The 25,418-nt window shown below is 39.3% G+C and overlaps 1 protein-coding gene across 4 annotated transcripts in view; it reads left to right on the top strand.

The window, feature by feature from the left end:
* Window positions 1-25,418, top strand: part of TRPM3 (transient receptor potential cation channel subfamily M member 3) — a 593,929-nt gene that overhangs the window by 517,312 nt on the left and 51,199 nt on the right. The window contains exons 10-16 of one of the 4 annotated variants that reach the window (XM_067569293.1): window positions 8,588-8,688; window positions 10,029-10,163; window positions 10,911-10,961; window positions 20,368-20,403; window positions 20,552-20,692; window positions 22,276-22,305; window positions 24,507-24,796. In XM_067569293.1, coding sequence (XP_067425394.1) covers window positions 8,588-8,688; window positions 10,029-10,163; window positions 10,911-10,961; window positions 20,368-20,403; window positions 20,552-20,692; window positions 22,276-22,305; window positions 24,507-24,796 — 784 coding nt within the window. The remainder of the gene's footprint in view (window positions 1-8,587; window positions 8,689-10,028; window positions 10,164-10,910; window positions 10,962-20,367; window positions 20,404-20,551; window positions 20,693-22,275; window positions 22,306-24,506; window positions 24,797-25,418) is intronic. The other 3 variants (XM_067569294.1, XM_067569295.1, XM_067569296.1) reach the window with 3 other exon arrangements.

Genomic DNA, 25,418 nt, shown 5'->3' with positions numbered 1-25,418 from the left:
ATGTATGATGTGATTTTACATTTTGCCTTACCCCCCCAAAAAAGGAATCTCTAAATGACAGAGCTTTTGTTTTGGCTCATAGAACCAAGCAAGGTATTTGTTTTTACCTAGCCCACTAACTTTCCACATGCCCAAGCAGAGAGCGTCTTATCTATCCTGGCATTTTAGATTTTGGTTTGGTTTTACAAACAAATGTTTCTTTCCAAACATGTGTAAGAAAAGTCTGCACAGAACAGTAAACTAGCAATATCTGTTAAATAATTTTATTATTTAAAGACCAGTACATGGAGTACGTGCAAATTTGTGCCTTTAAAAATATTACCTTGAGTTGATGACTGCCAATCAAGGAAATGAACAGGCATTATCTTACTACAGTGGAAGATATTTCATTGTTTAGAAGAAGCAACCAAAGACTTTTCTAATAACATTTCTCTCTTTATTTAAACACATATGCCATTGTTCAGCTTGCAGTTAACATGACTCTCTAGTAACAAGTGTAATTAAAATCTCAAGGCATTATGAACATTTTCACACAGAATCAACAAAATCAAGGAAGATAAATTGGTCCAAAAAACCAAAGCAAAAATCATCCCTTCATCAAATAAATATAAATAAAAATCTCAAACTCAGGAAATTGTGATTTCAAAATTTCATTCTGATCTTAAAGATAACAGGACCCAATCATTATACTCTGCCTAAAGTGTGAAAACTTGACATTTACTATTAAGGCAACCACAGAAACTGCAGCCCTTGATCCCTGTTTGTTTGTAGGATACAGATCCTTAAATTTGATATTCTGCTTTTTTTAGCTATTTTTCCAAGGTTTGAATCCCAGCATGTATTTCCCCAGAGTCTTCAACCCCAGCAGTGCTCCTCCTCCAATGTAATTCTCTGTGCAGGCAAAGAGGCTGTTTTATAAGCTAGGGAAGGGTCATTTTCTATTTACTAAAAAAGTTCTTTTGCAATACCAGCTCCTGCTGCAGTACTAAGTTTGCAGTACTCAGGATGTATACTCTTGCAGTGGTCCTGTCTGGTCCAGAACATCATTTTTGCAAGTTTCAGTTACTCCTGTCTTCTCCTTTCTCAGTAAATATAAAGGCATTGCCTCTTTATCCATGTTGATAGTATAAGTTGGCATTTTCATCTAAGTGATCTTCCATTATTTCAGAAGGAGATTGATCGATCCTCTGAAGGTAATTTACTTACATCTCCTTTGATGCTTTGCTGACATCCATGATTTTATAGCATGCTCAGGGCAGCACTGATATTTTGCTCAAGTGTTTGAAGAGCTGAAATTTTCAGTTTGAACATCCCATTTTCAGTCTTTTGTGCCACTCGAAACTTGCTTGATTTCTGACTTTGAAGAGGATGAAATATATGAAATAGAGAAATATTCTAGATTCTATTTTATATCATGAGTTGTCTTGTTAACATCAAGTTTCTTGATCGTAAAGGAAAACCAGAAAATGTATGACCTTTTTAAATCAATGTGTTCAGCTAAATGAAATCTTTTAATGTAAAATAATTTTCACTTGTCTTTCCACGTTTGCACACACAGTGAATGACAGCTCTGACCCTTTTTTTGTAGATATGCATGTTTTAATTAACTTGACTCAAGAAGTTTAAGGCAGTTACACTAATAAATTTGCTTAATGTTTTAGTGTAATAAGCAAATATGGACCCAATCTTTGATGACTGGAGCTGAACTAGCCTGAAATTCAGGGGTTTAGATAGAGTTTTAGTTCTGGCCCACCCTTACAACTATATTAAGAAAAGAAAAGAGGGATGTGGACGTGGCCTTGAAAGCGGGAAGCAGTGTCCGGGTTTCTCCCTCTCTGGGTCCTCCTCAGAGGGGGACCACCCCTCCCAGCTACCTCCCACCGGGAGTAGTCTTGAGCCCTCAGGCAGGCTTGGCTGGGTGAGCAGTCCAGCGCCAGGCCCTCAGGCAGGGCTGGCCGGGTGAGGCTCTCTCAGGGTTGTTAGGGAAGCAGGGGGAGGGGGACGCAGGCCCGCTCATCTCCACTGCATCCCAGCCCAGGGCCCTGGCAGTGGCAAAGGCGTTTGCCACAGGGTCGGCGGGGCTCCAGCCGCAACACGCCATCTGGGTTGCCCCTGACTCAGCCACTAACTTGTGGCTACCCCTGGGCTTCTTCCTCCCCGAAACCCCCAGTACCTGCCTCCTCTGGGTTGCTGGGGCCTGGTAGTCCCACTAGGTCCTCCTCATCCACAGATGGCAGCTCTGGCAGCTCCATGGGCTCATCCTCGGAGGGCAGCTCTTCCAGGTCCTCAGGCACCCAGGCCGCAGGCAGGGCCAGTAAGTTCTCTGGGTCCCAGGCTCTGTACTGCTCCGGTGGGCCCGCCTCCGGCTCCCAGGTCACAGGTGTCTCAGGGGGGTTCTCCTCGGGCTCACTGGCAGCAGGGAACTCCGATGGGTCTTCTTCCAGCTCCCAGGCAGTGGGGTACTCCAGTATGCCCTCCTCCAGCTCCCAGGCAGTGGGGAACTCGGGTGAGGCCTCCACGGATCCCCAGGCTGGGGTTAAGGCCAGCTGCTCCCTCTCAGCATGGCTCTCCGGCCCAGCCTTAGCTGGGAGCTCAAGAGGAGAAGTATCCTTCCCCCTCCACCATCCTCTCATGACTGAGCTGACAGGCCTGGCTTTTAAAGGCCTGGCTCCGCCCCCCCTGCTTCCAGTCAGGTGGGGACCCTTCCAGTCAGGTGGGGACCCTGGGCCTGGCTCCCTCTCTGGGTCCTCCTCAGAGGGGGACCACCCCTCCCGGCTACAAGGGAAGGCAGAGCAATTACAGGCTGATTTGTCACAACGTCATTTGTAACCCTTGCTCACCACTCTTTGCTATATACAAGCTAATTAATAATCCCACCATCCAGAGTGAGCAGTTCATAGGAAATGGTAGAAGAAAGGAGGGCTGGGAGCAGAGTAGCATCAATTTTTTCCTATCATAGAATCATGTTCCCTTACACTGCAGGAGCTCTCTTGCCTCATATATTTTGTATATTGAAACCCTTTGCAGAGTTTGAGAGATTGTTTCCTTCTTTGTTTTAAAGAGCCATGAAAAACCTGCACTTTGCTTAATCATATCTTCAGCATTATCTTGCTTTAAAGTAATAAGACAGAGAACAATACCTAAACCAGTTCTCAGTTTATATTACCCGGGTGTCACAACATGTGACTTATAAATTCCTTTATAATATTCCAAAAACCACTTGAACATGTGGGAAATAGATTTGGAATTAAATTATTTTGTAATAAGTAATTTTTTTGCTATAGCTCCTGCAGTCTAGGTTTGCCTACTGTTAACAACAGTGGCGATAGATGTTGTGCTTTTAGAGCTGCTCTTTCCAAGAAGAAATTATGTGACAGGAAAGTTAAAGGCAACATATGGTGATTTGAACTACAAATGCCTGTTTTTTACGGGGTATTAAAGATCCTCGGTTCATAATACACTATCAGGGAAAGGCTAGATCCTGCAGGATCACAAGGCTGTTGCAATGCCTGCAGAATGTTGACAGCACTGGTCATGTTTTTCTGTCCTTTCAATGTCTGAATTGTTAATATTTAGGAAGAGGCACACTGTATGGTATATACTCATTATGACATTACTGCCACGTAATTCACTGATATGGTCACTGAACCATATGCTAGGCTAATGCAAACGTGATGCCTCTTTGCACTCCTTCCAGCTTGTGAATAAGTCATGATTCATGCTTACAGAGTATCCATCATCTAGCATCTCTTTGTCCTGGAAGGCACAGTGTGACAGGTCTATCAACCATGAAATCACTTCACATTTGATACAAAAGGACATGGCATTAGTTCAGTACAGTAAGATTCAGAGATAGGTGGGAGTCTGTTAACTGCTCTCTTATTTTTTAATATAATTGTTGTTGTTGTCAATTTTGTTAAGTGCCAGCAATGTTTTTTTGAGCTGTGCAAGATACAAATGCAGTAGGAGATACAGAGGAGACAGTTAATTTAGATTATTTTTCTAATCTAACACCCTTCAGCTCTAAAGTAATGATGGAGGAGAGAGAATGTTTGACATGAAGTTGTGCTTAAAAGCATCATGGAAGATATGAGTCTTTTGGATTCTCCTTCAGTCATCACTATCTGAACAAGGCATCTCTTCTCAGCAAGATAGGCTAGCACAAGCACATCAAACCTGTACTCTGCTTTCCATACTGACTTCTCATAGGTTACCAAGTCAAGTTCAAAGTCTCAGTCTTTATCTTCAGGATATCTAAAAGATCACCTAAAGCTCTGGGATGAAGACTGTGGTTTACAACTCCACTCCTTGGGCACAATGGAACTTCCTACCATAACCATGAAGCTCATCTGTGCAGGAGACATAGCTTTCCTAGGGACCAGTCTGAGACTATGGAATTAACTCCCAAAGAACTAAGGCCCATCACAGACCTCACCATCTTCCACTCCAAGTGCATGGTGCACTTCTTCACCCTTACCTTTTCTAATATAAACACATGGCAATGTGCACATTACAAAAACAAAACAAAAACAAAAAAATAACCCTTCCAAAGCAAAATGTCACACTGCAAAGATAATTTTCCATGTGGGGAGAGGATGAAAGAGAGAGAACCACATGTGACGGTGTCAATCATGTCCCTTGATGCACTACTGGAAGACACTGAGATACCAGAATGTTAAGAACCTGAATAGAACAGAATAGTGTGTGCTGGAATAGGAGTGTGGGAATCCAGTCCTGCAAACTCTTCCACATGTAGAGCTTACCACCATCAATATTCCTATTCCCAGTAGTAAGTGTTTGTTGTAATAGGCCCTTGGTGAGTACCTTGTGCATATACCCGTGCAATCTGGTTTGCTCAATGAAGTTCATAGATAAACTTTTTAGTGAGGAATGCAAGTGCTTTGATTTAAGGAGATTGCAATGCTAGTAATCCAGGACACAACATTAACCAGTCACGCAAATTGCTACTAAGTAATAGCCACAATTTTTTCTATTCTCTGGATTACCTGAATCTGTGTTTTCCTTTACATGCAACTGAAACTCTTGATTCTGGGCATCAAGGAGTGGCCCTTTTCTAGAGAGGGCTGAATTCAAAGTTTTCTCTTCCTGGGAAAGCTGTCAGTGGCACTTGAGAAAGCAGAAGTAGCAGGAAACAGAAATGCTAGTACCTCTGCACTGTCAGCATCAATGACCAGTTATACCATTAGTGTCCAGGCTAGCAGATGAATGAGAGGTGTTTACTGTGCCCTATTTTTGCATTTCCAACTTATTCTTTTACTTTGATTTCTCTGTGCTGCAGCAACACATGAGAATGAGGGACAGGAGTAAGTCTTGGGAGTAGGCAAACTGGTTAATAGGCATTTTCTAGGGTTCCAAAATCTAGGTAGCACCTATTGGAGTTACAGGTGAATTTGTATCCACAATTGCAGTGTCGTTTGTAAAATATTTGCTTGTTTTTGCCTATTTCATACATGTTGGAAAGGATGTTTCTTACTCCAGTGGACATTTTTGTTTCTTGTTCTTGGTGCTGTTTGGAATTTAATCTCAAATAGTTTGAATTTTCCTTTTCTATTAAGTTGGAAATCAAAAGTAATCAGTGCATCATGGAATAAGATGGACTAAACTGCTTCCATAATACACATACTACTTGGTATAAATTTTCCACACCTTTGATTTTGTTTTCCTTTGATGTAATAGCAGCATAATCTAAACAACCTGGAGAGTCGTACACTGAAGAAGGCAGCCCTGCCAGTGTGGCTAGATAAATGAAGGGGTTTCCTAGCAACAAGAACCACATGATGACTCTCAGAGCACAACTCCTCTGCCTGGGTCAGGTTTCCTTCCACTTTAATGGATCTCATGAAAGACAAGAAATCAAGATGCTTGTGCCCACTTGGTTTACTAACTGATGGACTAATTTTGATGTAAAATAAGAACACCCTCAAGAGACCATCTGTTTCATTCAAGTGTCACATCTCTGTGTTCCGCACACTCGGGAGATGATAAAAAGAACCATTCAATAACTAACCCATATAGACGGATGCTGCCTCAGCAAGGCCCTGTGTCATTCCTTCGGAGGCTCCTCTGCAGTTGGACAGCTCTGCTGGCCAGTGCAGTAGCTGGGAGGGGTACAGGCTGGACCAGGGCTTTATCTTTTCCATCCCTTCTTGCAACTCTTAAAGCAGTGAGTGGCCACAGGGCATTGAGCCCCAATCAGCCAACATAAACACTCAATAGTGCCTGGCCTGAGTACAGGGGGCACCAGGTGGGAAAAGGCTCCTTGCACCCTTTTCAGGGCATGGGATGTGCTTTCCACAGCCATCCTAACCCTGGATGATTTGAGTTTAGTGCTGAGTTTAGTGCACCACACCCCAGATCTGTTGTTTCACAGAGTGAAGCTGAAAGCCTCATCTTTCCTCCCAGCATTTGTGGAGGGGGTCCATTTAGGGTTTGAGATTGTCCACTATTTACAGGGACATATTATTAGAATGTAAGACCAATGAATTCCAAGATATACCAAAAAATGCCCTACATGAGCGGCAATCACATGGGAGTCAGAAATATGAGTCGCACAATAAGATTGTCAGTGATGGACATAAACTGAATGTCTAGCCAGACCACCTTAAGGACCTTGCCAAAGTAATCTGGGTGGCACTTGATCTGCAAGGAAGCCATGTTCCCTTGGATTTGCCATTATGATTTGTTTGGGGAGCAGCAGGATTTTTATCTGGCAATATGTATTGAATTTACACCTTTGCACCTATTGTATATTTTTTGTATAATTAAATAATGTCATGGCACACAGGACCTGTCACTAGCAATTTTGCCACTAGTTTTGATGGGAATGGGAGCAGGAGCCAGCCAAGAGAGCCTGAGAATGTAGTGGTTTTTTCTATTTGCTTGAATAGAATTATATGGATCTTGCTTTGTCCCTCCCAGGGTAAAATTCTGCTCTTGTTTATACATATGTAGCAACTCAAGCGGGTCCACTTCAGTGAGGGTCCATTTGCATGAATAAGAGAAGACTGAGTCTGTATGTTTATATAAAATAGCGAGCAGCTACGTCTGTCTTATTACAAGAGTAGTATTGTTATTATTTCTAATTATAAGTTCAGTAATTACTCTGTTGGAGTTCTTTTTATTTATTTTTTCTTTCCTTTTCCCTTCTTTTTCCTTTTCTTTTTCTTGTCTTTATGTTGTGGCTCTTTTCCTTAGTGAAAAAATGAAATTGTCTTGTGTGACCTATAATCATGACCCTTTAATGTAACCCCTAAAGAAAAATAATTGCTTTAGACAAAATAATATTTGACATAGTCTCACTACAATGAGGTGACTGAAAAGTTAAGAATTAAGAAATTAAATTATAGTGTATTTCCTCCTGGGGTGGATTTGTCCTTCATACAGAATTTTAATGTCCACTATACTACTTATTACTGTGCTTCTGATTTCAGAGGGCTGCTTTCTTCTAGAGAGATGCATGATTTTGTATAATAACTAACTGGGACAGAACCTCTTTCAAATACTTAAAGCTCTTATCCGTGCCCAGCCAGTGGGGACTAGTTTTCAGTATAATGAATATAAAGTCAGAAAAGAAGTCAAGGTGTTAGACCAACTAAAAACAAGCCTTAATATAAGAGTTTTCTTCTGCTCCTTACCAGCAAAAATGTACTATGTAAAGTCAAAGGACTCTTATTTATTTTGCTGATCAGTCCATTAATACTAATTCTTCTTGTTAATACTAAAGTTCAAATATTGTCTTTTGTTACAAATCAGCTCAATAACCTTGAAATCCTTAGCAAAACATTTTAAAAGAAACCCCAAAACATAGCAGGTCAGGAGCGTACCACAGAATCAGTTAAAACTGAGGCAAAGAATTCTGCCTTTACAAAAACAATAACCCTCTCGTAAGCCTGAGCTGCATACTCTCTTACTTAAAGAAGTAGTATTATGTTTTATTACCAGCTATATGTCATGCTTGCTCATATGAATTTCTCTGCTATGGGACTTGCTTTTCATTCATAGACGGTATAATGCAAGAATTTTCTTTGTGGGGAATAGAAATCCTTGTTACAGTATAGAACCTTCAGGTATCAGGTGCTAATGTGCATAGAAGGTGGAGGCTTCTTAATACTTAATCAGTCAAGTCAGGTACAAGATTGACATGTTTGTAGGTTGGGTGCATGTTTCTGTGTATATGATCTTGCAGTCGCAGCAGGTGAGGAGGAATCTCAGGACACCTCAGTTCTATTTCTGGTTCCTGTTTGAGTGGGGGAAAGTCCCTTACTTCTCTGTAACTGGCATCTTTAAAATGTGGATATTGTACTTGTATTTCACAAGGGTGTTCTCAGGCATCATTTGTTCATTTTTGCCTAGATGAAAAGTGCTATATAAGCATTTTATTGCAGAAGTGCAGGGGTGGGGTTGTGTTTGATAATATAGGGCCCAGTTCTGAAGTTTTACTCAGGCAGAATTGCTATGGACATCAGTGGGAGTTTTGACTAAGTGAAGACTTCATACTCTAGTGTTGGGCCATTAGCTGGGTCTAAAGTATGCCTTTTTTTTTTTCTCCTTGTCCGTTTATATACAGGGGCTAATGCATCTGCTCCAGACCAACTGAGCCTAGCTTTGGCCTGGAACAGAGTAGACATCGCTCGCAGTCAGATCTTTATTTATGGGCAACAGTGGCCGGTACAGTATATACCATCTTATACAAAAAAACGCTTAAAATCTGATATGACAGTGAATGCATTTTTTTTTTTAAACAGAGTATTATGGTGTTTACAACATACTGAGATGTTCAGAATACAACTCAAGTAATAGCTACTGAAGGCAGAATAGATCACATGCCATTTAGTGATGCATCTATATCATTGCACCCACTGGCCACACCTTTCAAGAGATAAAAGAACAAAAACTAAGCTATATTAAACATTGTTCTGCAAACTACCAGTGAATGCCTGCTGCAAGCCTTTGTGAGTGCAAAAAAACCTACATTAAAATATAGCTATGGGAAAAGTGAGATTTCTTTTAACTTTTCTAAACATCCACACATTATCTTATGTTAAGTTCTATGATGTAGTAAATCAAAATTAAGTTAAATACTTGTCAGGTGTCATCAGACACAAATTATCACAATGAGAGACTTTACATCTCCCACCCAGAACAGATGCAACATATGAAATTGCCTATGTTTAAATACATTGTTGCATTTTTATTTTAAATGTATTCTCCTGATCTTGCTTTTCTCAAAGATTAGGATTTTCAAATGAACCGTGCTAGACAGTTTGAGTTAACATGAATATTTGTCTTGCTTTCTCCATTGAAAATAACCATGCAAAAACATGCAGCAGAGATTTAAGAGGGAAATTTGGATTATATGACTCCAAACGGACAGTGACATATCTCTCCATCACAAAATCACAGTGATAATCTGTGCACAATCTATTGTGTATATTCAGTTCACAAGCTAAAAATTGTAGGTACAAAGTACCTCCACAAAACAGAAGAAAGCCTGGACTGTGTATATAAAGAATATGATCTATCTGTTGCATTTGGCCCTTGTTGGACATGCTGTTTATACAAATATTTCTGCTTCCCTTCTTTCAAACCTTTCCTGGGTGCTTGTGCTACAGTATTTACTTAGCAGGGGCAGGACTGAATGAGTGCAAAACCAAAAGAAACGTAAAATGTTTGTCAAGAAAGCAAAACTAATAATGAAAAGATGACAAGGGTAGTGATTTGGTCACTTGCTAACTAAAAACTGAAAATTTCAGTTCATAGTCCATAATCCAGATTTATCAGAGTGTATTAATCTTAACAGAATAACACTTTCATTTTTATGCTTTGAATCACTTATGTTTTGAATCAGGAAAACCAAAATAGATTAAAAATATGAAGATCCCCTTGTAAGCTTAGCAAGCTAAGGGAATTCTGTCAAAACTCCAAACCCTACCCATGCTAGAGTGAGTAGCATCTAGAGGTTGTCTTCTAAATGCAGAAACAATCTGAATGAATTCCTTCCTTTGCAGGTGGGATCCCTTGAGCAAGCAATGCTGGATGCCCTGGTGTTGGACAGAGTGGATTTTGTGAAATTGCTCATTGAGAATGGAGTAAGCATGCATCGGTTTCTCACCATCTCCCGACTAGAGGAATTGTATAATACGGTAGGGCCAAACTAAGGCAATTTTTCTATCTGTTTGTTCATGTTTCACCATCTGCCCATCCTAGAATGACACAATAGTGCACAGCACAGCCAACACCCCCTCCACAAATGAGTTATCATTTTCTTACATCACAAGCCAACATTGCTCTCTTAGGTTTGACTCTCTTATAATGAGAATTCACTGTTGCTTCCTGCTTACGCTGTCTAAATGCACGTCCTCAAGCCTTTTCACAAGGCTTTGTTCTGCCTATACATTTCAAATCTATGCCTTCATTGGGCATCACATTATGAACTGTTATTAGAGATGCCATAGGAGCATATATTCCTAATTTACTTTGGTAGCCAGAAGTTAAAGTGTCTCCAAAATATTTAACACTAAAAGATTTGACTCAGCTCACACACATAATAGAAAAACAAGTATCTGTGCTGCCCTTAAGCCAAAGATACAGACCTACTCTTGTTCTTTGACTGTATAACCTGGGACATGTCTATTAATTGAGAAAAGAGAGCCTGAGAACTTTCTGAAAGATGTTGGATGAAGCTGTGTTGTTGTAGTTTATTGGAAAGAATCGATACATTTGTATGACTGGAGTGTTACTGATTAGCAGAGGTGTGCATATGTTTGGTTAGCTAGTTAACCAGGAATACTTTACATGAATGGGGCACCTCCCAGAGTTTACATTTTATCTCATACATGGCTTCTATATAAGGCAAAACTATTTGATACTTCTTTATCTGTCATTTACAGAGACATGGACCATCCAACACTTTATATCATCTAGTGAGGGATGTCAAAAAGGTAAGAGTCCAATAGACGGTAGGTTGGAGGTAATACCATGATTGCTTCTCATAATTAGAGACAGCCTCTGTTTTGCATGAGCTTTCAGAGCAGTCTCCTGTGCCTTCCCCTCCCGTCCACCATGTCATTTCAGACTGCATTGTTTGTTTGTATTGAATTTGAAACTCTTGCACACAATGCACAATTAACAAGTTACCAGGCTTGCTGTCTCAGTGGTTTTAGATGCTATGGATACAATGCTTTCGCTAGTGGAATTGTAGGCTTTTTCATGCCATGTGGATTTATGCTGTTATCTGTATTTTCCATACCCATGACTATTTTGGAAGCTAATATTCCTGTTAACAGTCAGTCCCTGAGACTGAAATAGATCTGTATATTTTTGTGCTGGATCCTAGCCACTGTAACATTTCCAGTTTCATCTTCTGTGATATACTATAAAAGCTGTAAAGTCCTCCAACCCCATGATGAACAGCATAGAAAAAGGAATAGTGCAATAAAGCAAGAAGACAGCTTGTCTCTGCTCCATTATCAGAATTTCAAGTGAGTTTCAGGCATCTTGAACTATAAAGACCTCAGTGGGGCCAAACCAATCCACTTTCTTTAGCAATGTCTTCAGGGGAAAAAGTGTCATGGTACTAAAAAGTAAATGAAAAAACAGTAACTTCTATATGCAAATGGTTCAAGCAGGGAATTGTGACCCTGTGCTGAACCCATCACCTTTAATTTTCTCTCAAAGGGTGTGTAAACTACAGGCACTCTCTGTGCACATTGGGACCTGTGTTTCTTTAAGTAACTTATATTGCCAGAAGGTATATGCTTTCAAGGGGCCTTTCTATAGACAGACTAGCTAATTAAATAATAGAGGGGAAAAAGCAGAGAGAATTTTTGTCAGAGCGCAAATCAAATTTGTGGTGTTCCTTACATGAGTGAAAGCTAGACAGGGTTAATGGGGTTCTGGTACGATAGAGACTCCTTCCCACTCCTTGGGCCTTTGGCTAGAAATGTAATAGTCATTTGCATATGAGGCAGAGGAAGAGCTTTCATAGTAATGGCTAACCACAGACCTCATCTTTCCAAAAACAAACCAAAATAAAACCCCCTTGTAAACCGTTTGCCACTTAGTTGCAGTGCCCTGCATTGCTTTCTGAAGGAGCTAGGTAAATGTGGATCTCAGGGCCTATGGCTTATCATGGTTTCATGCTTGGTTTCTGGAAAGAACCCCTTGTCAGTCATCCCATGGAGCTGTGACAGCAATAGCAGCAGCCTGGAAGAAAGTGATGTGTCATCCCTTCTGCTTCATATAGGTGACAATATCTAGCAGTGAATGGGAGGGCAGAACTAAGTTTGAAATAATGAACAGTCGTGGATAGTACAGAATAAACAAGTTGGCAAGAGTCCATTGCTGGGGTTTCCCAACACAGAAAGAAAAGAAAAGAAAAGAAAAGAAAAAGAAAAGAAAAGCTTGAATATTGATTAGAAATATTTGAAGAGGTTTGGGTCATTTTAGTTCTGTTAAGAAGGGGCCTACATTATCATCTGTGAAATAGATGACATTAATTAATATACAAGTGTCAATGAGAAAATACGAAATGTCTGCAATGTAATTGGAATTGTTCTCATGCATAAATCCCTTGGATGGAGCACTGCACTCAGAATAAACCTGAGTGCACCTAGGCTGCCTGCTTCTCTGTACTTTCTCTGTAAGGCGCAAGCTACTAGTACATTTTTGTTAGTAAATGTGTGATCATTTCTGTGCCTTTAAATGTTGGGAATGATTATCATCTGTCTTTTAGATTAAATAGATTCCATTTCAAATTCCCTGGCATCCTCTTACTAACATCCTTCTTCAGAAGCAAAGCATTTCAAGTGTCAAAAGATTGTGTTATAATAAGGGTAATTAGAACATTGTTTACCAAGGTTTCCCAGGGCCTCTAATCAAAGAGGAGTTTTAAAAAGAGACTTATAGTGAAAAATTAAGTATTTTATAGGCGCTTCATATAAACCGAAGACTTTCTTAACACTAAGAAACTAAAATATCTTTAATATATTTTAACAATATCTAGCCCCTGTGATTAAAAAATATACAAGGCACTGGAATTATTCCTAAAATATATCCTACTGGGGTTTTTGTTGATGTTTTACCTTATGTAGAATCTTTCATTCTTCAACACCTGCCATTATGTGGAGCACATGTATGCTCTGACTGGAATACATAATAAATAGCTTGGAATACAAAGAGGTCCTGGGCAATCATCCACTAGTGCTTATTTTGTCAATGATGAAAAATACCTATCCTATGCTGGACGATATCCGACAGTATGCCACAGTTCTACACCTGAGCAATAAAATCCCATATTAATCAATCAACCAGTCAGGAGATTTGACACAAATTTAAATGAAAACACATTCTTGAAAATAGCCTCTTAATAGAACATAGCATTATTTGACAGCCAAATGCTTGGCTGTGCATGACAGAAGCAGATTGGTGTGTTGAAGCTAGTCTTTTAGTTTAGATAAATTTTGAATCTAGGTAGTTAAACTTCAGTCTTAATGGCAGTCTCTAAAACTATGTCTGCCAAAGAGATTTAAAATCTGTCACCTCAAGGTGGTACTTCCAGGACTTGCTCAATCTATGTGCATTTTATTTCATAGATAGAACAATTTTTAAATGTTCTACAGTAAAATGTGAATTATTTACATCCTCTGTATCTTTGTGTATTATAGAATAAAAATAACTGCTTGCAAAGTAATATGAAAACAATGTTGAATTTGCCATCGTATATTAAAATGAATCCCTCTAAACCTCTAAAATTTTTCCTTTGATTTGAGAGAGATCTATGAGTTACAGGAGTTCTGATAGCACCATTGGGATTCCCTTTAGAACAAACTGTTTATGCAGTGAGGAAGGTACATTGCCACAGTCTTGCTTATAGAGACTTGCATTGTTTTATGGATTCTGATTCCCCTTCTCTAGAAATTTCCAAATATCGTTGTGAAGATTGTTACCTCACTGTGGCTGTTTACAATGTAGTCAAAGAAAAAAAGCTCAGGGCTTGCATTCTAAATGTATCAATTAACAAAAAGAGTACTTTCCTTTCTAATTACTATGGTTTATGAAGAACTGTGTCCATCTCCCACTTTTGATCCTCTCATTTCAGCCACTAAATACAGAGCTAATTCTGCTTGCCTTATTCACACGTATAGCCTCATTGATATCAAAAGAACCTGTGTAAGGGAAACATAGGGTGGTTACTTTCATCACAGTATTGTTCAAATGATACACTCAAAATAAACAGCAGGAAAAAAAATGGAGTTGACTGTATCATGACACTATTTTTATTGTCAGAGATTGCCCTCTACTGGTCACTTTAAAAAAAATTCTACCCTACCTTTGGCTCCTATTCATGCAAAGTCATGCAGATTATCAGGTCAATATTTCTCATTCGTTTATTCCTAATGAATAGATGTTCATCTTGATCATTAGTTATATATACACATTAAAATTTCACTGCTCTTAGTTCTAGAGAAAATTTCTGAATTCCTATATTGCAGAGAACTGTCAAATGTAGTTATATCACCAGTCAGTATTTGTCAAATACACTTAAATTCTTAGTATAGAAAATCAGAAATGGTCATTATTTGTTACAAATAAAAACACTTCTGAAACAGTTAAAGTAATGCCACTGATACATTAGAACTTAAGAGGGAAAGAATAGTGCATTAGTGTCATAAAGCTTACTTCAGCATCATTGCAGACTATATAGTACTATAGGCTCAAACTGTCCTCTCTAGTACCTGTGTTGTGCAGGTAGGTTCCACACTGTCTGAGGAGCAAGGATAGTGGGCAGCTTGCATCATTGTATTGCCACTATAGCTATTCACTACCACTGAGGCCTGGTCTATACCTATGGGGAAAGTTGGCGGCAGTCAACGGGAGTTACACAAGCTATGTAGAGTAGCTTGCGTAACTTATATCAACTTCCTAAATCCTCTTCTGCACGCCGTCTCCACTACACTGCGCCAGCGGGAAATGTGTACTCATCAACATAGCGCTACACTTTTTCTGGAGGTGGTTTTATTGAATCGACTTCCAGATCAACTGAGCAGGTCTTCACTTTCACTCAATTAATCCAGATAAATTGATATGACACAGCGGCAAATTTGCCGCTGTCAGTTGACATACCCTGACTTAAGTATACTGTGTAGTTGACAGTTTAAATAGTTATAATGTATCCTAGAGTATTTACATTATCTTAATGAAACCTAATATTACCCACTACAGTTAAAAAAAGAGAGCAGTTGCGTATCTACTATAGAATGGAGATATTTGCTAAATGGGGCTGATCCTGCAAACACTGTGGCACATGGCTTAACTTTTCTTTCCATTGACTTTAATGAGACTATTCACTAAATAAAATTATTCCCATGCTTCTTAACAGGATTGAGCCCTGGGTGTGTATATGTAGGTATTATAAAATGTCTATTTTTGCTATTGTTTCACAAGGTTTCTTCAACAAAGTGTCCACTGATAATTAAAATGACTGAAATTTTTAAAACTGTCTAAGGGAATTTAGGACACCTTTCATTAAAGTAAATGATTGGAACATGAATCTAAATCCCCTAGGTAATTTTGGAAATCTCAACTATTACATGGTAAAGTATTGAATTCCACATTATATATATATATAATATATACACACACGCTAGAGGATATTATATTGTGTTTATTTTAATTGCATTGTGATAACTAATATTTGCCACTTAACATTTTTCTACTGCACAACATTCATTTATTGAGGTGTCCAAAACTGCTCCTATTGAAGTCAATGCGAGTTTTGTAAAGAGGTGCAATTCTCATTAACTTCAGTAATAGTTGCTCTCATTTCTACCAGGGCATGAATTTGAATCTTTCCCTTTAGAACAGTTATAAAGCTGCTCTAAATAAAAATCTCCTATATGGCGATTTGTCATTGGTTCCTGTTTCCATGTAATCACCAAGAGAAGGCTAGAGCCTGCAGTCCTTACTCAGGTAAAACGTACATTGGCTCTAATGTTCTGGACAGACGGAATCATTTTTTAAAAGCCAATAGTTTTCTTGTAATAAGAAATGTTTGTTTTCATTCCAGTGCTCAGAATACAAACATGTTATCAGTTACTGTAATGCTGCAATGTTAGAGGAGGTAATGATCACATGGATAAATCATGCCTATTAGGCTCAGCCTATCATAAGGAGCAGTGCAGAGCCATTGTCCGGTCCCTATTACCAGTGCTGACCCCTTCAATTTAAAGACACATAGACTCATAGACTCTAACATCAGAAGGGACTAATATGATCATCTAGTCTGACCTCCTGCACAATACAGCCCACAGAACCTCAACCACCCACTCCTATAATAAACCTCTAACCTATGACTAAGCATGTGGGCAAGACTCACCAGCCAGACACCCAAGAAAGAATTTTCTGTAATAACTCAGAACCCACCCCATCTAACATCCCTTCACAGGCCATTGGCATATCTACCATCTGTAGTCAAAGATCAGTCAATTGCCGAACTAGGCTGTCCCATCATACCACCCCCCTCTATATATTTATAAGCTCAGTTTTGAAGCCAGCTAGGTTTTTTGCCCCCACTGCTCCCTTGAAAGGCTATTCCAGAACTTCACTACTTTAATGGTGAAAAACCTGCATCTAAGTCTAAACTTCCTGATGGCCCATTTATATCCATTAGTTCTTGTGTCCACATTGGCACTGAACTTAAATAATTCCTCTCCCTCCCTGGTATTTATCCCTCTGACATATTTATAGAGAGCAACCATATTTCCCCTCAACCTTCTTTTGGTTAGGCTAAACAAGCCAAGCTCTTTGAGTCTCCTCTCATAAGGCAGGTTTTCCATTCCGCAGATCATCCTAGTAGCCCTTCTCTGCACCTATTCCAGTTTGAATTCATCTTTCTTAAACTTGGGGGACCAGAACTGCACCCAGTATTCTAGATGAGGTCTCACCAGTGCCTGATATAATGTACTAAAATCTCACTATCTCTACTGGAAATACCTCATCTGATGCATCCAAGGACAGCATTAGCTTTTTTCACGGCCACATCACATTGGCGGCTCATAGTGATCCTGTGATCAACCAATACACCCAGGTCCTTCTCCTCCTCTGTCACGTCCAACTGATGCATCCCCAGCTTATAGCAAAAATTCTTGTTTTTAGTCCCTAAATGCATGACCTTGCACTTTCCACTATTAAATTTCATCCTATTTATATTACTCCAGTTTATAAGGTCATCCAGATCTTCCTATATGATATCACGATCCTCCTCTGTATTGGCAACACCTCCCAACTTTGTGTCATCCGCAAACTTTATTAGCACATTCCCACTTTTTGTGCCAAGGTCAATAATAAAAAGGTTAAATAAGATCAGTCCCAAGACCGATCCCTGAGGAACTCCACTAATAACCTCCCTCTAGCCTGAGAGTTCACCTTTCAGTATGACCTGCTGTAGTCTCCCTTTTAACCAATTCCTTATCAACCTTTTAATTTTCATATTAATCCCCATCTTTTCCGATTCAACTAATAATTCCCCAGAACGCCAATCATGTGGGCATTCTGGCTACAGTTTAACTCTCTCAGAGCACTTGGTAGGTTTAGCACATAACATATACAGACACTGCACTGAATTCTAACACATTACTGATCTTTCTTTAATAGCATGAGAAATACACATATCTATACAAATATAATAAACCCTACATGCATTTCCCTACCTCAGTTTCCTCATCACTTCGGAGAATTCTTTGGCTGAGATCAGGGCTGTCTGGGGCCATCCAGAATCTTTCTGTTCACAGTGCATGGCTTGGGTTATGAGACATGGAGCCTTCACTCTCAAGCTCACCTCCTCAGATCTTGGATAATTCATCTACTTCCCCTTTCCTGCCCAAACTTCCTGTGAGTCTCTCTCTGAGGGGATTTCTTCCTGTGAGCTCTTTTACAACCTTCCATTCAAGTGACTCCTGCATCAGCCTCCTCAGGTGATCCTCGTTACCTCGTTACCAGGCAACCTCTCCTGACAAACCAGTTCTTCTGTGGGGCAGCCTGACTATTGTCTAGGATGTTTATATTTAAACAGAGGCTCATCCCACGTTAATGAGCCTCTTGTCAGCCCTGTATCACTACACCTTGGAATTTCAGTCCAACATTGCAGCAAAGAGACGCTGGAGAAGGCAACTAGCCCTCACTTTCAAAATAGTTTGTAGCTTGGCAAAGATTCAGAAAGAGAGTTCAGAATTTCTCACAGAATTTATAAATTGTACATAAAGATTCCCAAAATCATCACAATCTCTCCCTCGGAGAGATTTATAATTTATGCTTTACTACTCTAAATCAAATAAACACATCTGCATAGAAGTCAGACAGATGTGCAGAACCTCCACAGACCTCTGTCTACAAAAAAATTCCCAAAGAGAAAAAGAAGGAACATTCATAAAAATAATTATATTGGTGTAATGATAATATTAAGAAAACTACAGATTAACTATATTCTGTGCTGCATATCATTATAGCAAACATGATGGTTTTACTAGAGTACATTAAATAGTAGTTTTAAGATAAAAATTGCAATTTTGCTATCCTTACCCTAGTTTTACTACAAAAGCTATCATTTTATTATAGTATATTTTCCCTTGGGATACAGTTCTGTATTCATGGCTTGGCTAATTGATCTCTTAGGCTTAATTCCATGTCTAATTAACCCAGAATTGTCATGTTTCCTATAATGATATACAGACAGACTGTAGTTAATCTGGAGTATTCTTAATATTATTATCAGAGTTGGGGCAAATTATTCAAAATCCACTAGTTTTATGAATTATGCCTCTTTTCTGTATGTGAATTGTTCACTGGCAGAGGTCTGTATAAAAAAAACAAATATTTTTGCGTAAAGCTATCCCTGACACAGTCCCTGACTGCTCCTTCACTCTGGGAGTAGACCAAAGCTTTTTTTTGCAGAGTTCCCTTATGGAGAAAGAAGGGTAAAAATGCCAGTTTTGTGAACTTCACTGGAACTCTTCCATGACCTGTGAGGGAACGGCTCTGTGGGATTTTGATGGTGGGATCTGGTGTACAGAGTGGTGGAAGAGAGGACCAAACATTCTCCAGGCCATTGTTCTGCTCTGGTCTATTCTATGCATGTTCTTATATCATGCTCATCACAGTAGTATCTGAATGGACCTCATTTTAAATGCAGAACAGAGAGAACTGTTTTAAGGTTTGATTTCACAGCTTTACATGCAGTAAACTACATGAAACTCATGACCTTAGAGTCATTATTAGCAACATTGAACATAGGAAGTAGAAGGGAATGGGCTAGGGAGCACATAAAGTTGGAGCCATAAATTTTCTGTACATTTATTGTTGGCCTTTTCCATTTAAATTAAAGGTGTGTGATGATGGCATGGGAAATTAATATGAATTAATTCCAGTACCAGGAAGGGTGAGAAATAGTGGAGCAATGGTTCAGAACTTTTTTTTCAGCTCTAAAGCACCCAGAGTCCCAGAGGTGACACAAGACATCAAGGGGTCATTTTTCAAAGCAGTGTATGTGAAATGAGCAGAGTAGCCCCCATTGGCATTAATAAAAGTTGTGCAGCAATAACTCTGTGCTGAAAACTTACCATTTAAACTACAGTATCTTAAAATAAAATGTATTGAGTCCACAAGAGGGCAGTGTGTTTAAAAAATCACTGGGCTTATATGTTTACTCCTAAAACTCAAGATAAAACAGAACTAGATAAGAATCAGAATTACATGATGCTCCTCCCATTTTTGACATAAGTGTGTAAAGAAAAGAAAATAGGCACTTAATGAGCCAGTTTAATGTTTTCTACAAAGCAGATGGTGACAAATCTCCTGGGCTCTAACAAGTTTTTTAAAAGACTTATTTCAAGCAAAAGAGATTTAAGTCCACTACAGTGTACACTTTGCTAATGAAACTTTTTCCCCCTTCCTTTTATTTGATGAGTGCTAACTATTAAATAATGCAATGTAGGGGAGAAACAGGCTTTTAGGAAGTAGAAATCACAACTGTGGAGCTGCAAAACATCTGTGTGCAAATGATCTAGAGCTGCCTTCACAATGGACTGACGGAGAAGGCAGCCCAAAAGGGTGCCAGTGCAAACATATTCAGCAGAAGATGTGCTATGAGCAGAATGTGTGGAAAACATACCTCAGAGAGCGACTAGTGTGCTTAATCTTTAGAAAAATGTTGGTCCTCATACTTTTTACTCCACAGTGAAGTTTCTTGTTTCCCCCAGCAGAAGAAATTGAATACTGTTTTCTGACATTATTATCTTCTGTTATTGCCAAGAATTGCTGCACATTCTTATTTACTTATGTCTTCTTTCCAAGCGAGAATATCCAGGTTTCGGTTGGATCTATTTTAAGGTGAATTAATTAACCAGCATAATACATTCCTATGTTTCTTAACTAATTTTATTTGCTTTACTCTAATGTAGTTAGAGGAAACACTGAATGGTATCTATACTAATAACTTTGTCTCTTTATTTCTTTTCCTTTTTCTTTAATTCGATAGGGTAACTTACCTCCAGATTACAGGATAAGTCTCATTGATATTGGCCTGGTGATCGAGTACCTGATGGGAGGAGCTTATCGCTGCAACTACACCCGAAAACGATTCAGAACCCTCTACCACAACTTGTTTGGACCCAAGAGGGTAAGGCTTTGCTATTTCTTTACCAGTAATACTGCAATTCTGATGTGGTGATAACAAAAAGGTGTTGGGAGTCAGTTCGGTAAGGGACTGAATTTTGGTAGCTCTTCCCATCATATAAGTTATAAGAGGAAGAATCAATACATGCATGACATTTGCAGCTGGGATCCAGCTGATATTGGCATGAGTCTAGCATGAAGATTGTTACTGGTTCTAGTTTTTAAAAAAGCAACAATTCTCTCTACTGATTCACTATGATCAGGGCTTTTTTGTGCATAGCAGAGCAGCTGAATCACTGTGATCTAGTGAAAGTCAGCCATTGGCACAAGCTTTTTTATGGGCTGGAAGCAGAAATTATTGGGTAAGTTTCTTTGGCCTGTGTTTAGCAGTAGGTCAGACTAGATGATCATCATGGTCCCTTCTTACCCTAAAATCTATTAATATGAATCAATGAATGGTTCTGATACAAAGCATTATGAAGGCAATGAGTGTCTTTCCATTGATTTTCATGGGTTTTGGATCAGGCCCTGTAATAGATAGTATACTGCAGTTAGACTGAAAAAAAATTGAATTAAGAGAGAGATAAATTTCCTTAGTATGTGCTCAACCCTTGAGAAGTGGCATGGATATTTCAAAGCAGAAAAAAACATAACTCTAAATGAGCTTTCATGAATTTGATCTTGAGCCAAAGGGTGCAGGATCAAGGCACAATTTTGCATTTTTTGATGTTACACTTGTTGGTATTTGGAGTAATTCTTCAGTCTTTATAAAACAAAATGCTGTTTATTCGTGTCTTTAATGAATCTCTCCAGATTTACAGCAGCAGAACTGAAAGTAGAATTTGGTGGTTTTCCATGAAATTTCTAGTTATACTAACTTCTCTTAGCTTACTCTCTAGCTAACACAGGTATTTCACATATGGGTTCACATTCTAGAGATATATATGAATATGACTGGTGATCTCATTCTAGCAGACATTGGTCCCTATAGTACAACAGCTTCTGTGAAATAATTACATCCAAAGGAAAACTGGAGACTTGCTGGGTTTGGGTTTTTTTGCCAGTTCCACTCTGGATATGGCATTTCTGTCATTTCATGTATTTTTGCAGTAGCAAAATGCATTGTTTTCTCCGCAGAAAAATGCTCCCTTCCCTCAGCCACTCATTGGAAAAACTATATAAATTAAGGCCTTATAAACCTTGGGCCTGATCCTCGGCCCCTTTAAATTGCTGAAGTAATGCAAAAAAAGGGGCCATGCATCTGTTCTATGAGCAGATGGGAGAATCCATGAGAGACATGCAGAGCCAGCAGTATGCCCCCTCTTTTGCAGCTTCTTGTTAGGGGGGTGGTCAGGTGAAGAGGATATGTCCAGAATGCAAATGAACTCAACTGATGGAATGGTCCCTTAGTATCTGTTACCATCCATCATAAATTAGAGCAACTTTAAGGCTGCTCTAACTTATGCTAGGGGCCAAATTTATGCCAGGAATCTTGGGGGAAGGGTACGAGGATTATGTAATTTAGTTTAAAATGTTGTAGACGTGGATAGGATTTCTAATGGGTTTTTTAACTCTTTTTTTGTACAGCCAAAAGCCCTGAAATTGCTGGGAATGGAGGTAGGTGACATGTAATAAATCTTAATGTTAAATTCTCTTCCTTTTCTCACCAAACAAGTTCATCAGCATTATAGTATTTGAGACTCCTTATAATGAATATACTAAAAAGTTCCACAGATTTTGAATGAGAAGTTAATCACACACCAGATTGTATTTTTCACTAAGTTAAATTGTTTATATGTTTATTGTTTATAGAAAATCAGTTTCTTAATATACTTCCCTGAAATCTGTATGTATTGTTTTAAATAGAACAGTCTATGTGAAACCAGAATCCCAATCCAACAACTATAAAAAAAAAAAAAAAAAAAAAAAAAAAACCCAGAAAACTTTCAAAGAGGTGAAACAAATGCTGGATATATGATGCCGAATTCTCATTGACTTGGCTGAGGCTTTTGACTTCTTCCTTCTCTTTGCAGGAAAGGTCAGAGGCAATTGCTTGGGGGTGTGGGGAAGCACAAAATCTATTTTGCCACTCCAGAATCCTTAAATAGCAACTAGCTGCCTTACTGTCCCTAGCCTAATACCTACTACCACTGAGAACGATGGATAGAGAAACATATTATATGAATGTTTCTACTAAAATAGAGTCAGATTCACATACTATTACTCATACTGAGTAGTGCCTTGCTCCTCAAAAGTCCTATTTACTTCAGTGGAACTACATGAGGGAGAAAGAGCTACTTAATGTGGGTGATGGTATTAGAATCCAGCCCATAATCACCAGGGAAATTAACAATTAGATTGTCATTTTAAATTTCAGAATGAACACCATACTTACTTGAATGTGAGTGGTTTACACTTCTTGGAGCAGTTGTTTCAGGCTGTCTGTTTGCAGGTTCAGCAAACCATCACTGCACTGTTTCACGTTTTTCTCATATATTGAAGATTTTCTTTACAACTATTTGGGATAGAAGCCTCTCTTTTTTTAATGAAAACTTCAATTCTGGGGTATAATTCTGTGTCAAGTGGTTGGATTCTGTGGCAAACTAATCATGGAAAATGTGGAGCACTGAGTATAATTTTTAAAAATTATTGTACATGCTATTTAGGCTGGGATTCTCAAAAAGCCCTCCATGTTGTCCTATATCTGATTTCAATGGGAGCACTTTCAAAAATCCCAGCCTTAATTATTTGGTAAATATCATTACTTTATAATGGTTATAATTGTCATTTTATTACCACTTTTTAAATATATTTGATTGTAAACAATATTAAAATAAAGATTTTCAAAAGTAAAAAATATCTTTACAGGGCAACTTGGGCTGAGATAGAATGGAGGGCATTGGTGTAGTGCAATGTCAGTGTTTTATACAATCTCCCACCATCCTTCAGTCTCTGTAGTGCTGTGCACTGGCATGTCAGAGAGCTGAGATTTTATACGATAAGTTTTACTTTGCTGCTCACACAAGGAGCAAAGTTCAGGGCACGCAGTCAGAACAGAAGGACAAACGAAAGCAATAGGACAAGTTGAGAGGAAGGAAATAAACAGGACAGGCGAGCAAGAAGAAACAACATGGAATTGGAGGGAAAAGGGAAGAACAGAATGTGTTAGGTTACCCCACTGGTATGATCAGGAGGGGAAGACCACAAAGAACAAGACAGAAATGGGGGAAGGACAAAATAATATCACGTTGCCATCTTTTGATGGAGCATCTGCAAGTCGCTCCCTGGTTGTTCTCTGTAATGGAATGAGAGTGGAAAGAAGTGAAAGCATCCACCCCAATGAGATTCTTAAAAACTCAGAGATAAATGGACAAACCAAAACTTTAATGTATGGGTGGCTTTCCTGGGCATGTTGTAAGAGTGCTCTCCCCTGCCCACAGGGAACGGTGACATTAGATTGACATTCTCAGTCACCTGTTTCCCACCAGCCAGGAGCTGAGAGTGTTGAGTTATTATTCCATTTGCATCACATTTATTCTGTGAATTATTTTTTTCTGTGAATGTGAAATTAGCTACATAAGTTTGTGTAGGGAGGAGGAGGGGGAAGCAGCAGAAATCCCCCTCATAGAAACCCAGAACATGGGCTGGTTATAGCAAATAATGAGAGTCAGTCTAATCAGCAGTTAAAAGAAAGTAAGTTGCATGAACATGTGTGTGCCTGTGGTAAGAGAATCAGCTTTCTCATGTATCATCTTCTGTGTCCAATGTATACTGATTCAGACTGTTCCCTGGAACCACATTTTCTCCTTGTTCGACAGGATGACGTCCCTTTGCGAAGAGGAAGGAAGACCACAAAGAAACGAGAAGAAGAAGTGGATATTGATTTGGATGATCCTGAGATTAACCATTTCCCTTTCCCCTTCCATGAGCTGATGGTGTGGGCTGTGCTAATGAAGCGTCAGAAGATGGCCCTCTTTTTCTGGCAACATGGGGAGGAGGCTATGGCAAAGGCTCTGGTGGCCTGTAAACTCTGCAAAGCCATGGCCCATGAGGCATCAGAAAATGACATGGTGGATGACATATCCCAAGAGCTGAACCACAACTCCAGGTCTTTCATGCATGCTTTCTGGGGAGTAGCAAAGAGAGTTTGCTGAAGCTGCCAGTAATCAGTTTAGGTGTTGTTTGCTTTAACTGCTAAAGATATAGGGAAAATGCAGTCCCCTCAAAGCCAAAGGAATGTTTTTTAGAGCGCATCTGTGCTCATAGAGCCCTTCTAAAATCTGAGCACACCATATCTGCACTGCTAACAGTGCAGCTTCCGAAATGGACAGAACAGGAGCCAAAAAGGTACATGAAGACTCTATACTGACTGTATGCTTTCCTCAGCCTTGAGGCCATCAGAGCCTGAATGTGATTGTTTTGAATCACGTTTCCCATCCCAATGAAATACAGTTGTTCAAAATCTACAGTAGATGTATCCAAGCACAGGAGGTAACTAACCAGGAGATCAGACTCGATGACAGGAAGTCAGACTAGATCATCATAACGATCCCTTCTGGCCTTAAAATCCATTAATCAGAGACCAACAGGAATTTGAACAATTTTTGAACACAGGTTAGTAAGGTCATGAACAAGCAATGGCAAGCGGGATTGCCTAGCAACAGGTAGCCAAGGGGCTTCAAGGAGAGAACAGCCGGCAGGCAGGTAGGAGCAGAGGTCTGGGAGCTGTG

The sequence above is a fragment of the Emydura macquarii genome, unplaced genomic scaffold, assembly GCF_026122565.2.
Source record: "Emydura macquarii macquarii isolate MOO-44397 ecotype Brisbane River unplaced genomic scaffold, CSIRO-AGI_Emac_v2 contig_2897, whole genome shotgun sequence".
NCBI lineage: Eukaryota > Metazoa > Chordata > Testudines > Chelidae > Emydura > Emydura macquarii.
This window is presented reverse-complemented; position numbering and strand designations above follow the sequence as displayed.